Source organism: Podarcis cretensis (genome assembly GCF_951804945.1).
Source record: "Podarcis cretensis genome assembly, chromosome: 18".
Lineage (NCBI taxonomy): Eukaryota > Metazoa > Chordata > Lepidosauria > Squamata > Lacertidae > Podarcis > Podarcis cretensis.
In genome coordinates, this window is record NC_137188.1 from 2646274 (window position 1) to 2661525 (window position 15252).

At 47.9% G+C, this 15252-nt stretch overlaps 1 protein-coding gene across 2 annotated transcripts in view; it reads left to right on the plus strand.

The window, feature by feature from the left end:
- NCAN (neurocan) overlaps positions 1-15252 on the plus strand; it is a 250113-nt gene that overhangs the window by 203717 nt on the left and 31144 nt on the right. The window contains exons 2-5 of one of the 2 annotated variants that reach the window (XM_079960438.1): positions 4468-4550; positions 11389-11790; positions 13105-13279; positions 14967-15094. In XM_079960438.1, coding sequence (XP_079816564.1) covers positions 4478-4550; positions 11389-11790; positions 13105-13279; positions 14967-15094 — 778 coding nt within the window. In that variant the 5' untranslated portion in view covers positions 4468-4477. The remainder of the gene's footprint in view (positions 1-4467; positions 4551-11388; positions 11791-13104; positions 13280-14966; positions 15095-15252) is intronic. The other variant, XM_079960439.1, reaches the window with a different exon arrangement.

The following is a 15252-nucleotide window of genomic DNA, read 5'->3' on the forward strand; positions in this document are numbered from 1 at the left end:
ATGCTTAAAGGGAACCATCTCAATTTCTGCCTTGTGCAAAAGGAGGGAAAGAACAGAAGAACATGGCAGCAGGATCAGGCCAATGGCCCAGCATCTAGTCCAGTATCCTCTTCTCACAGTGGCCAAGCAGTTGCCCCAATGTGAAACCTGCAGAGTGTTGGTGCTGACCTTTAAAGCCCCAAATGGCCTCAGCCCCATAGGCCTGAAGGAGCGTCTGCACCCCCATCACTCATCCTGGACACGGAGGTCCAGCTCCAGGGGAACCAGGCAAGAGGGCCTTCTCGGTAGTGGCGCCCTCCCTGTGGAATGCCTCGAGGTCAGAGGTCAAGGAGAAAAACAACTGCCTGACTGTCAGAACACGTCTAAAAGGCAGCCCTGTATAGGGAAGCTTTTATTGTTTGATGGTTTATTAGCCCAGTTCGATGGGCAGGGAATAAATAATAAAATTATTAGTAGCATTAGCATTAATTAGTATTAGTAGTGTGATGCCTTCCCATAGTTCAAGCCATGCTCACTGTGGCTTACTACATGAAAAAGCACATAAACAATAAATAAATCATTAAAAAATGATTGTTCAAACTGAGCAATTTGAACACAAATTGTAACGAGAACTAAAATAAAGATAGTATCAATAACAGCAACCCCTCACTAAACAATACCCCAGCCTCATTAAAACATTTTTGTTGTTGATTTCTCTTCTTGATGATTTTTTGAGTTGTAAACTGCTTTGAGGTTTGTTTATTTATACATTTCATGAAATAAATAGGCGAGTCCCGCTCTCCCATCCCCCCCCAAAATAAGAATCCTGTGAACTGTCGTTTGTTAAGGGTGCTGGGAATTGTAGCTTGGCGAGAGGGTAGACTACGGTTTTCGGGACTGTTTGGAGGGGAGAGAACTGTGCTGGGAGCGAGCCTTGCATCTTTTGAATGTTCCTTCAACCTTTTGGGTTGTCTGCAGCCTCAACCGCCGTATCTTCAAGTGGCACGCATAGAAAATGGGGGGGGGGGGCTATTTCTGCTCCTGCCACTGATCTATAGCCCAGCCTTTGTTTTTTTAATTGCTGTTGATTGCTATTATTGATTCCTTGTTGAATCTCCAGGCTCTGAGAGCGACGTGGCTTTGATTCGGAAGTCGCTTGCGGGGAGAGCAGGGAAGAAATGAATTTCACCACCGACCATCCCACCCCTTCCCTCCCCAGGGGAAAACCACACGCGGAAGGGCTGCATTATCACTCACTCAGAGTGCCTGGATGCCCCCCCCCCAATCCCCATTGAAATGCAAATTCTGACTTTCTTGGAGACAAGGGAGACAGGCTCCGCTTTTCCATCACAAATAATTAGCGTTGATGGGCCCGAAGAGGAAGGCGCTGCTTAATGTCTCTCCCCTGAGGGGCTCTTTTATGGCCTTCCTTTATCTCCCACCTTTTCCTTCAAGGAGCTCCTAGAGAAGCTTCTTTCTACACCTCCTCACTGAAGCCCCACAACAACCTTGCAAGGTAGGTCAGGCTGAGAGATTGGGACAGGTCCTCTGGGGTCACCCAGTGAGTTTCAAAACTGAGTGCAGGATTTGAACCCCAGTCTCTCACAGATCACTGTCTGACACACTAACCACGCTGACTCGCTCCTTCCTTAATAATAATAATTAATAATAATTTTATTATTTGGGTGCTGGAGGAGACTCTTGAGAGTCCCATGGACTGCAAGAAGATCAAACCTTCCATTCTGAAGGAAATCAGCCCTGAGTGGTCACTGGAAGGACAGATCCTGAAGCTGAGGCTCCAGTACTTTGGCCACCTCATGAGAAGAGAAGACTCCCTGGAAAAGACCCTGATGTTGGGAAAGATGGAGGGCACAAGGAGAAGGGGACGACAGAGGACGAGATGGTGGGACAGTGTTCTTGAAGCTACCAGCATGAGTTTGACCAAACTGCGGGAGGCAGTGGAAGACAGGAGGGCCTGGCGTGGTCTGGTCCAGGGGGTCACGAAGAGGCGGAAACGACTAAACAAGAACCCCACCCATCTGACTGGGTGGCCCCAACCACTCTGGGTGGCTTCCAGCATATATAAAAACACAATAAAACACCAAACATTAAAAATTTCCCTGTATGGGGCTGCCTTCAGATGTCTTCTAAAAGTCAGATAAGTTCTTTATTTCTTTGACATCTGACGGGAGGGTGTTCCACAGGGCGGGCGCCACCACCAAGAAGGCCCCGCTGCCTGGTTTCCTGTAACCTCACTTCTGGCAGGGAGGGAACTACCGGAACGCCCTCAGAGCTGGACCTCAGTCTCGGGGCTGGACGATGGGGGTGGAGATGCTCTGAAGGAATACTCCCTTCCTTGACCTTCCTCCCTGGTTCCAATTAGGAATCACAAGAAAATAAGAAGATCCCTTCAGCTGGGCCAGGCCCAAGGGCGTGCGTCATATCCCAGCCTCCTGTCACCACAGTGGCCAGCCACAAGCCCCCAAAGGGACGTCGTCGTCCCCCCAGCAGGACCCAGGCACTGCAACAACCTTGCAATTCCCATGTTCCGAACTTTGAGCAACAGAAAGAATTAAAGGTTTTTGACTTATGACTATGTTAAAAAAAGAGGGAATGCAGGGAGTAGCAAAAGGGTGGTGGTGGTAATAAAAACATCACGGAAAATGGGATGGGGAGTCGACAATATAAAAGAAAATGTCTTAAAATATGTATTCGATTCCCAGCAAGTGGCGTTCAGAGGGCCTTGGGCCTCCGAGCTCAAGGGAGAAGCGTTCACACGCACACGCAATTCCGTGGCCTCCTGTAACCCACAACAAGCACCTCGCATTCCCCAGGGAGGGAGCTGTCTCCTTTGGAGAAGCCCTCAAAGCAAATTCTCGGGGGGGGGGGGGCTCGGATACGCGCCCCGTTTGCCAAGCGCCGCCGCCTGGTTGCGCTTTGAACTCGCAGGAGGTGAGGCGGCTGATGCGAGGAGGAGTCGCGGCGGAGGGCGCTCTGATGGGGGGGGGGTGGGATTTGCAGTTGGAGAGAAAAACTTGCCTTGACATGAAAGGGCCCCCTCCCCTCCCACCAGACCGCGCATCTTGCTCTCTCTCTCTCTCCCTCTTCGCAATTCCACTCCAGAAAAGAAAAAAAGGCTGTCAGATGCTGCTGGAATCAGAATGATCCAAGCCTTTTTTAAAAAAAGGAAGGAAGGTGGATCAAAACCTTTTGGGTGAGAAAAGGTTGTTTGCCTTCGTTCAGAACCATAGCTCAGGATTGTAAGGCCCTGAGTCAGCCCCAGGGGTGCCAACGTAAATAAAATATTGGGGGCCGAGGGGCAGGTAAGCCCTGCTCCACACTATCGCTCACCTGATGTGGTCCACACACACCATGTGAATGGCCAGGGCCCCCTAAAATATTTCATTGGGGGTCTGTGTGTGTGTGTGTGTGTGTGTGTGTGTGTGTGAAGGGATCTCAGCCTCAAGGACAGGCATAGGCCAACTCAGCCCTCCAGCTGTTTTGGGACTACAGTTCCCATCATCCCTGACCACTGGTCCTGTTAGCTAGGGATGATGGGAGTTGTAGTCCCAAAACATCTGGAGGGCCAGGTTGGCCTATGCCTGCTCTAGGAGTTGGCTCCTATGATCAGCTCTGATACTAGCTAGCTAGCTGGTAGATTAAGTAGAGAGAGACACACAGAGAGAGAGAGAGAGAGAGAGAGCGATTAGATAAAAAAGTAGATTGATGGCGAGATAGGGAGGGAAATAGACAGGCAGAATAGTATTGCAGAGTTGGAGGAGACCCTGAGGGTCATCTAGTCCAACCCTCTGCAATGCATGATTATTATTACCACTATTATTTATTAAATTATATACTGCTCTAGATAGATAGAGAAATGGATGTGAGATATATCTAGAGAGAGGGAGGGACCTCAAAAAGCAACACAGAGGTAGGTGGATCTGAGATAGGTACCTCCTGAGTTCTGCTTAGGGTAAACGGAGGCGGAAGAGGGGGAAGATGGCAGCGAGGGAACCATAGAGTGGTTTTTGGTAGGATGGCAGGCAGGCAGGCAGAGGCTGAGCTTAGGCCTCCGTTGACTCTACTTCCCTGTGCGCTAACAGGCATAGTGACATGCCTTGGGGGGAGTTTGGAGTAGTAGTTAGATCAGGACCTGGGAGACCAGTTTTTAAAACCCCAACTCACCATGTGGAACTTGTGGGTTTGGCATGAGGATGAGATCAAAGGAGTTGGGGAGAGCGACCACATTCACTTTTATCGGAGAGGTCCACAGTCAATGTGCGTCCAGCCACAGTCTCCCAGCCTGGCCTGGTCGTTGCGAGAATAAAACAGGGAGCAGGAGAACAATGTAATAATAATAACAATAATTTTATCATTTATACCCTGCCCATCTGTGCAGCCCCTTGAGCTCTTGGGAGGGAAGATGGGGTATAAATGTAATAATAATAAAATGATGAGGATCAATAAGATTTGTTGTTGTTGCTATTCCAGATTAAGGATGGTCCATTTAATGGATGTTGCTGGCTGTTGGGTCCTGCTTGGATATCTTCTCCTGCCTTTTTCTGTTGTGGGTAAGTTCTGCTTAGATGTGGTGAGGAACAGGGCATTAAGCAGTATTTTTTAAAAAATAAAATGAAATGGGACAATTTCATTTCTCTTTCTCTTCCCACTGCCCTAAAAACGCATTTATTAGATGTGGCATTCATTTGCACAATCAAGAATTGCTCTTGTAAGAGTCTGACTCTGTTTGTCACCTATTGATTTAATCAGGGCAGCTAAATGGAACTTCCATTTCCAGGAGAAGCCTATTTCCGAATGCCACCTGCATGGGGGGGGGGGTGCTTCTGGGAGAAGTTCCGTACTTCTAGCAACAAGTAGGAAAGCTTTCCCCTCCCTCCAAATCTGGGATCTGTGGCCAAAAAGAAGAGGAAAAGGGAAGCTGCTTCCTTCAGGCATTGCTTGCCAGCTTCCTGTGAGCACCTAGACCAGGGGTAGGCAACCTAAGGCCCGGGAGCCAGATCCGGCCCAGTCACCTTCTCAATCCAGCACGCGGACAGTCTGGGAATCAGCATGTTTTTATATGAGTAGAATGTGTCCTTTTATTTAAAATGCATCTCTGGGTTATTTGTGGGGCATAGGAATTCGTTCATTCTCTCCCCCCCCCAAAAAAAAATATAGTCCAGCCCCCCACAAGGTCTGAGGGATGGTGGACCGGCCCCCAGCAGAAAAAGGTTGCTGACCCCTGACCTAGACGGAACACTGTTTGTGGCCTGCAATACATGCATCTTGCTCCTTCTGGTCTGTAAGGCAAGAAAATAAGGAGTGGCAGCCAGATCTGGCCAAATACCCTTAAGAACCTGGGGATCGAGATAGACTGCCTCTGGGCTTGGAGGCTCCTCAAGAGCATGAGAAGAGCCTGGCTGCTGGATCAGTGCAATGGCCCATCTCGCCCAGCCTCCTGCTCTTGCAGTGGCCAAGCAGGTGCCCCAAAGGGGAGCCCACAAATAGGATCCAGGCACAGGAGCCCACTCCCATCCCATGGTTTGCAGCAACTGGGATTCAGAAGCACGGCTGCCCCAACTGTGGAGGCAGAGCAGAGCCACCAATAGCCCTTTGCTACCTGAGTTTATCCCCTCCTCTTTTAAAGCCATCCCAGTTGGTGGTGGCCTTGCCGCCTCCTGTGGCAGGGAGTTCCATAGTTGTGCCGTATGAAGAAGTTCTTTCTTTATCCGTCCTGACTCCCCAACATTCAGCTTTCGAGTTCCACTCTTAGAGAGAGGGAGAAAGGCTTTTCTCCACCCACTCTCTCCCTGCCATGCACAATGCAACTCTTGGCTGCTTTCTTTCCTCTGCCCTAAATCTTCCAACGTTCACCTTCATTGGATGTTCACAAGTTCTAGGGTTATGAGTTCTAGTTTCCTCTATGGCTGCTATGCAGAATTTTATAAATTTCTATCCTGTTGCCCCTTACTCACCTTTACTTTAAGCTAAAAAGCCCCAAACACTGCAGAAGCTTTTCCTCCAAAGAGAGATCTTATATACCCTCCAACATTTCTCTGATGAAAACAGAATCGTACAATAGGAGAATCATACAGTTGGAAGGGACCTCTGAGGGTCATCTAGTCCAACCCTCTGCAATGCAGGAATCTCTGCTAAAACATCCAGGATAGGAATGTCGTATATAACAACAACAACAACAACAACAACAACAACAACAACAACAACAACAAAATTCAATATAACAATAATTTTATTATACCCTGCTCATCTGACTGGGTTGTCCCAGACACTCTGGGTGGCTCCTAACATATATAAAAACACAATGAAACATTAACCGTTAAAAAACTTCCCTCTGCAGGGCTGCCTTCAAGTTGTCTAGTTACTTATCTCCTTGCCTTGTGGGCTGCATAACTCCAGACCCTCCAACATTTCTCCAGTAAAAATAGGGACACTGGCAGTGGCGTAGCGTGGGTTGTCAGCACCCGGGGCAAGGCAAGTAATTTGCACCCCCTAACCCGTGGATTTGTGCCCCCTAATCCGTGGATTTGCGCCCCCTAACCCTAACCCTCAGATGTTGCGCCCGGTGCGGCCGGCCCCCCCTGCACCCCCCACGCTACGCCACTGGACACTGGGACGGCCTGGTTCTAGTGTTATGAGTTCCAGTTTCCCCTGTCCACTTCCTCTACACCTTGCACAATTTTATAAATTTCTATCAAGTTGCCTCTTATAAGCCTAATCCAAAGAATCCCAAATGCTGCTGCAGCTTTTCTTCCTAGGAGAGATCTTAGGGACAAGATCCTGCTTGGGAGAAGAAGCCTGGGTTTGGGAAAACCTTGTAGTTGCAGGCAAGAATCTGGGATCTGTTTTCTGTCCCCTCCTAACGCCCCCCCCCCCCCCCCCCGCAACCCACTGTAAACAAACAAGCTGCAAACGACCTGCCAGCCATAAGCATCACATAATGTACGGGTAATTAAGTATTAATGGTAACTGGAAGACAGGCATGAATAAGGAATGATGCACAGGAGAATAGGAAAAGGAAAAAAAGAATCTCAATTCCTCTGCCAAGTTGTGTCAGGCAGGGTGTTTCACCTCCCCCCACCACCATTTCTGCCATTCTGTGCCTGAACAGATCCAATATCTGGGCCAAAATTCTGACTTCCTGGTCTGACATTTATCCTCCCCACGCTAAAGACAACAGGGTTATGTTGTGATGCCTCTCTGAGCAGTGAGGACTTGGGGAAGGGAAATAGCTCACAGCATCTCAGGGCAGCGCAGATGACAGTGAGGCAGATGAACCAGGCAATGCTCTCCGACATTTCTCTGATGAAAATAGGGACACCCATGATCGCTGCAGATGGTGACAACAGTCACGAAATGAAAAGATGCCTGCTTCTTGGGAGAAAAGGAATGACAAACCTGGACAGCATCTTAAAAAGCAGAGACATCACCTTGCCAACAAAGGTCCGTATAGTTAAAGCGATGGTTTTCCCAGTAGTGATGTATGGAAGTGAGAGCTGGACCATCAAGAAAGCTGATCGCCGAAGAATTGATGCTTTTGAATTCTGGTGCTGGAGGAGACTCTTGAGAGTCCCATGGACTGCAAGACGATCAAACCTCTCCATTCTGAAGGAAATCAGCCCTGAGTACTCACTGGAAGGACAGATCCTGAAGCTGAGGCTCCAAGACTTTGGCCACCTCATGAGAAGAGAAGACTCCCTGGAAAAGACCCTGATGTGGGAAAGATGGAGGGCACAAGGAGAAGGGGACGATGGAGGACAAAATGGTTGGACAGTGTTCTCGAAGCTACCAGCATGAGTTTGACCAAACTGCGGGAGGCAGTGGAAGACAGGAGTGCCTGGCGTGCTCTGGTCCAGGGGGTCATGAAGAGGAGGACATGACTAAACGACTAAATGACAACATTTTACATCAGGAAGCTTCTCCTGCACATGTAGACCTCGTGGACACATCAGCAATGGTCACCTTGAGCCAACTCCAACCTCTCCGCTGAACCTGCCTCACAAGGTTGTTGTGAAGGGAAAATGTGTGAAGGAAGGGATTGTGTGCAAAACCTTCCACAGATAAATGGCAGGAAATAGGATATAGGATTTGAGCTGCCTTGAGTCCCTGTCAGGAGAAAAAGCAGGATATAACAACAACAACAACAACAACAACAACAACAACAACAACAACAACAACAACAACAGAAGAAGGAGAAGGAGAAGAAACTGAGAATGATCAGGAACATGCTAGACAGAAAATCCTATTAAACTCAGTGGGATTTAGTTCTGAGTGAAAATGCTTAGGATCGCAGTGTAAGGCAGCCCAGTCTTGACCAAGTTACCTGGGAGTAAGCTCTACTGAATACAATGGGGCTTACTTCTGAGTAGACAGGGCAAGGCTCCATTTGCCATAAAGGAATCAACACTCCCCATGTTACCCTAGAAATGACTGGCTGCGGAAACATTGCAATTACAGTGGTACCTTGGTTCTCAAACTTAATCTGTTCCAGAAGTCCGTACCAAAACCAAAGTGTTCCAGAACCAAGGTGCACTTTCCCATAGAAAGTAATGCAAAATGGATTAATCAATTCCAGACTTTTAAAAACAACCCCCAAAACAGCCATTTAACATGAATTTTACTAACAAGACCATTGATCCGTAAAATGAAAGCAATAAACAACGTACTGCAGTCATACAATCAGTAGCTGAACTGGGTTCTACACAGTCTCAAAAACAAAACAAAAAAGCCACAAAAACAAAAACGCAAAATGAATAGTAAAAACAGACAGACTTCAGTGTAACACTCAAAATGGAAGTGTAACACTCAAAACGGAGCACGTTCGGCTTCCGAAAAATGTTCCCAAAACAGAACACTTACTTCCAGGTTTGCAATATTTGGGTTCCAAGTTGTATGAGTGCCAAGGCACCTGAGAGCCAAAATACCACTGTAAAGAATTTAAGGTGGATTGGTGACATTTTCTTCCAAAAATATAGGAAGGGCTTCGTATGCCAGCTTCACCATTTCCTTCATTTAGCTCAGGGATTTCATTTTCTGTAGAAACAGGATCTCTTTCTGCACCTACACACAAACCACTTTCAATTGTTCTCCATAGAGGAAAAGGGAAACCGGGACATTCCGGGATCAGATCAGAATCTGGGATGGCTTCTGTAATTCCGGGACTGTCCCTGGAAAATTGGGGCACTTGGAGGGTAAGGAATGGTCTGGCTTGCCGAAAACCACATGGGTCTCTTTCAGCCTAACCTGCCTTGCTGTTGAGATTCCTGCCTTGCAGGGGGTTGGACTAGATGACCCTCGGGGGTCCCTTCCAACTGCACAATTCTATGTTTCTATGATAGGATGCTAGATTAGATGGGCCCCCTTAGGCTTGATCCAGCAGAGCTCTTCTTGCATTCTCATAGAAGGCCAAACCACTTACTATGTTTTTGTTTATAAAAGTGTTTGTATATTGCGCTCTCTCTCTCTCTCTCTCTCTCTCTCTCTCTCACACACACACACACACACACACACACAGAGAGAGAGACACAAGTGTTTACAGCAATAAAAACCCCACACAATAAAACCATCAAAAAGTTAAGATCAATTAACCACATTGCAGAATGACGCATCCTTAATTGCCATGGAGGAAATTTGCGGGAGATCTGGAGCGGTGCTAACCATTGCACGGCACAGCCCTCCCTTTCCTGGATGGGGCACCTAGCAGCCGAGTGTCAGGATGCATGTGAGAAACCCTGGAGTGCAGTTTCAGTAACTTGGCATTCTAGCCTGGGCTTTGAAAAACAGGGTACCGAGCTGCCCTTATTGCTTGTAAAAGGGCAGCAGGGAGCTGTATGGTCCCAGAGAGCCAAGCTGTCTGGTTCATCTTGGCTTCAGAACTATCCATTCAATTTCCTTTTGTTTCTTCTCCTCCCTCTTTTTTAACTCCCTCCACCCTTTCTGGCTACCCTCCCCCTCATCCTATAATTGGGTCCAGCTGGCTGCAGCAGAAAATCAATGCTCAGAAGGAGCAAGGGTGTCCGTCGCAGCCACGGAGATGATTAATTTCACCGGTTGCAAAGTCCACAGAGCGGTGCTTTTCACTGCTGCAAAAAATTCCCTTCTGTGACCAGTTAAGGCAGCCTTCTCTGGCCCACTGTCCTCCAGGCGGTGTGGGGAATGCCTTTTCTTGGGAGGGTGAAAGCCAGCGTCCCTCCAGATTGATGTGGAGGGATTGAGGATTAAATCTGCAAATTAAAATTTAAACCTCCTGTGGGTGGGAGAAATATGAGAGTAGAATAGAACTGTTGAGCTGGAAAGGGACCCTGAGGATCATCCAGTCCAAACCTCTGCAATGCAGAAATATGCAGCTGTCCCATACAGGGACTGAACCTGCAACCTTGACATTATCAGCATCATGCTCTAACCAAATGAGTGAGACAGGCTGTGAAGCCCTTTTAGCACAGTAAAAAAACTTGTGTGCTTTTGCAACTTGCTGGAAGCAAGGACTTAGACAATTGTGCCTTTTTACCCCTCTATCTGTGGACTGCTCACCTTCTCTTCTCTGTCCCAGTTGCTAAGAATGCACCACACGTTTTAGTAACGAAAAGCAAAGAAGCTTTACTTACATTTCAATGCAGGCAGCAAATACATCAAAGTACCATGCAGGTGAAAATATCTTTTTGTTACAAAATACCAAATTGGTTTTCTTTTTCTTTTCTTTTTTATATATAAATTTTATTTATTTCCATTTAATAATATACATTCACATCATTACAACCCACTTTACGTCCCTGGCTCTTTAGAGCCTATCGACTTCCTTCCCTCCAGCCTCATGGCTTTCAAAATTAACCTTTATATCATTGCATTTGTACATTTTCCAATTCTAATTACACTCATTACAAAATTGTAAGCAATTAACATCACTAGCAAGGTTGTAATGAGAAATTTTCTACTTTTAGATATTTATTTAAATGTTGAGTTCTTTTGTAATTTCCAAATTGGTTTTCAAAAGGAAGTCCAAAAACCTATTGATTTTAGCTGACTTGTTCCAAGTATGACTAAGCTGGAGCCAGCAAGGTATAATTGTTAGAGCATTGGACTAGGAACTGGGAGACCAGGGTTCAAATCCCCACTGTCCCATGAAGCTTGGGGTTAGGGTGACCTGCCTCTCCCAGTCCAACCTACCTCTCCGGGCTGTTGTAGGGACTAGATGAGGACCAAGAGCTGGGAGAGAGAAGGGTTTGAATCCCCACTCAGCCACGAAGCCTGCAGGGTGACCTTGGGGACCAGTCGCTGCCTCTCGCAGCCTCATCTTCCTTGCAGGTTTATTATTGGGAGCGGGAGAGAGAACGACGCATGCCACCTTGCGCTCCTCAGAGAATGCCGCAAAACAAATCCATCTTTTCCTTGTAGGCTCCCAAGACAATGCGAAGGTGATCCATATCAACAAAGTCCACCACCAGCCTCTCCGGGTTGGCCTGGCGGAGCCCGTTGCCCTGCCCTGCCTCTTCCTCCTGCGGCTGCCCGCCTCCCTTGGGCCCAACGCACCGCCTGACCCCCCTCGGATCAAGTGGAGCAAGGTCCAGTCAGCCTCGGGGCAGCCGGAGGATGTCTCCATCCTGGTGGCCAAGGACAACGTGGTGAAGGTTTCCAAAGGCTACGAGGGGAGGGTCTCTCTGCCTGGGTACCCCGCCTGGCGCCACAATGCCACCCTGCTGCTCTCAGCCGCCCGAGCCAGCGACGCCGGGCTCTACCGTTGTGAGGTGGTGGCAGGGATCCACGACGAGCAGGACCTGGTGCCCCTGGAAGTCACAGGTGAGAAGCATCTGCAATAGTAGTGCATTCTTAAAAATAATAATACTTGTATTGAAAGAATTTCAATGATAAGGAAATAAAGTGATGCAAAGGGGGTGGGAAGTGAGGGGGGAGAACAAATATAAGAAAAAGAGAGAAACAAGAATGCAAGGTAATATACTCCAATAGATTTTGATATAAATTGATATGGTGTTATTATCCTAATATCTATGTTAGATGTTAATACCCTACTACATTCTGTAAAAACTTATTCCAAATGTTGTCATATTTGTCCGAACAAAGTCTACGTCTGTAAGCAGTCCATTCATAAGTTGCAAGTGTTGTCATATTGTCGGTCCATTGATTAAGTGGTATCATATCTTTATTTTTCCAATTCATCAGTTTCAGTCTCTTGGCCACCATTAGGGTGCATAGAATCCATTTCCATTGTCCCATTGTTAATTTCCATACAACAGGTATATCATTCAAATGAATATTCTCTGCTGAAAGATTTAACTTTTTCCAGTAGCAGCGGATTCTTAAGAGGGAGTTTTTGTCCTGGTCTTGCTTGTTTGAAACGAGGCCGGTCTCTTCAGCGAACAGGGCCTTTTCAGTAGTGGCACCTCCACAGTTCCTCAAGGGGTCTGATGTCATGGACTGGTTGGATGCAGACTCATGGTGGGAGGAAACAGCTGGGGAACCCCCAAGGGAAGAAGGCTCAGAGCCCAGGGAGGGGTGGTGGGACAGTGATGAGTGGTCAGAGGGAGAAGAAGGAGAAGCCTGGAAGAAGGAGGTGTTAGGAACTGAAGAGGTAACAGGACTTAGTGAGTGGGGAGAGGCTGAAGCGGGAGAAAAGACAGAGATGGGTTAGGCTGGTGAAGAGTCACGGATGTCTCCCCCTCCTGCTGCAACAAGCTCTCCTTCCCCCTCTGAATGAAAAGAGAGGGGGAGAGGTTGGCTGCATGCAGGCCCAGTCTCTGATTGCTTGGGGAAAGTGCTGGAAAGGAGAGGACTTAGACGTCTGTGGGGAGGCAGGGACCCTCAGTCTCGGTAACTGCTTCATGGGAGCAAGACCTGCTGGGGATGAGCGGCTGTGCTGATTAGGCCTGATGCTCAGCCAAGTCTGTGCAGATCGTGTTTTTGCTAACAAAGAGTTAACTCCAACTTGAAGAGTGTGATTTACTGCTGGCTCTTGCTCTGCCTGACTGCTAAAGGGTACTGAAACCAGCTCTTAGAAGGAAGTGAAAAATATAAAGCAAGCAATGCCACGAAGGTCCTCAGGATAGGTGCCTAGGAATTTTACACCCTCTTGTGCCCATTTCCTTGCCCGCCCAGGTGTGGTTTTCCACTACCGAGCTGCCAGCAACCGCTACGCGCTGACCTTCCCAGAGGCCCAGAAGGCATGCGAGGAGAACTCGGCTGTCATCGCTTCCCCTGACCACCTCCAAGTGGCCTTCGAGGATGGCTATGACAACTGCGACGCAGGGTGGCTCTCTGACCGCACTGTCAGGTACATGGAGAAGGCATCTGCCACCGTTCTCTGATTTATAAGGAGCAATCCTGATTTCCTGTCTCAATTCTGCCACCGGTTAATACGTCAATTTGTCCCCCAATTTGGGACAGCTTTAAAGCGGGGAAGGAATATAAAAATTCCTAGGTTGTCAGTAGCTACCTGTAGGTGGCTTCTACACTTTGAAACTTGCTGGCTATTGATATCACGCAGGCGCCTTTTTGCTTAAAACATTTTTGGTTAGGCAATTCTGTGCAGATATCTCAACCGTTGATGTGCTTTAGTTTTTTGAGGGTTTTTTTTCTGATTGCGTCATTCTTTTTGTAAACCACTTTGAGGTTGTTAATTTTAAACAGAAAATAAACCCCAAGCGGTAGATCCATTTAATAAATAGGTACATTAAATAAATGGATTACTAAATTAAAAAAATAATAATAAACAAGGCAGCTACATCATCTCCAGCATCAGAGGCAGTCTATCGTTGAATCCCTGTTCCTGGAAGCGGCAAGAGGGGAGTTTCTCTGCTGTTCTCAGATCCTGCTTATGGCGTTCCCATTGGGAGCCCTGGTTGGCCCCTGGGAGAACAGCAAGCTGGACAAGGTGGCCCTCTAATCTTCTCATTTTCTTTCAGCAATCTAATAAAGTGAGAAACAGTCTAATAAAGCTCTGGTCCTAAGATGCAACCTTTCCAGACCCTCCAAGTGTGCCTATATTCCATGGACAGTCCTGGATTTAAAGAAGCTGTTTCAGTTTCTGATTTGATCCCAGAATGTCCCGCTTTTCCTTACGACGACGTCCCTATTTTCATCTGAGAAGTGTTGGAGGGTCTGGAGTTATGCGACCCCCAAGCCAAGGAGATAAGTAAATCACAACCTTTAGAAGACATCTGAAGGCAAACCTTTTACAGTCCATACCTCGGGTTACAGCCGCTTCAGGTTGCCTTTTTTTGGGTTGCAGACCTCCAAAACCTGGAAGTACTGGAACGGGTTACTTCCGGGTTTCGGCGGTTGCGCATGCGCAGAAGCACTAAATTGCACTTTGCGCATGCACAGAAGCGCCAAATCGCAACCCGCATGTGTGCAGACGCGGGTTGCGAACTCTGCGGGTTGCGAACGTGCATCCCGCACGGATCACATTCGCAACCCGAGCGTCCACTGTATAGGGAATCTGTTTAATGTTTTATTATGTTTTTATATATGTTGGAAGCCTCCAACATATTATGCCACCCATCTGACTGGGTTGCCCCAGCCACTCTGAGCAGCTCCCCACAAAAAAAGAAGTAAAACCACAACACAACATCACACATTAAAAACTTCCCTGAACAGGAAAATAGGGTGTCCCTATTTTCATCCGAGAAACATTGGAGAGTCTGCCTTTCTTTCGTAGCTTCCAAGAGGGAGGCTGGGGGAAACAAATAGGGACCCTTTGCTGAGTAATTTTGATACGTGCTGATACCAAGGTGGGCTCCCTGTCCTGCCTCCCACCCCCATTTCCCTCTCCCCCTCCTCTCCCTGGGTTGCCCCCCTGATCTGTTCTTCCACCCTCCCTTCAAAGGCATTCCAGCTGCTGGAACTCCATCCAACCAGCTCTTTTCCTTTGGCAAAGGATTCTGGGAGAATCCTGGCTTGCAGTGCTCCCCCTCCATCTTCCCTCCCATCCAACGTTCCCCTGCTCCTTCCTGGCACAGGTACCCCATCACCCTCTCGAGGCCTGGCTGCTACGGGGATCGCAACACCCTCCCGGGAGTCCGGAGCTATGGGGAGCGGGATCCTGGGGAGGCCTACGATGTCTACTGCTACTCGAAGGAGCTTCGGGGTGAGTACGGCCCGTGCAAACGGGGCAGAGGGCGAAATATACGCAGCCAGCACTTTTGGAAACAGAACCACAGCCCTCCTTTGAAATCCGGACCTCTCTGAATTTTGCAATGCAGTTTCTTGGACAAGCAATGGGTGCAGAGCATTGTTGCCAAGCGA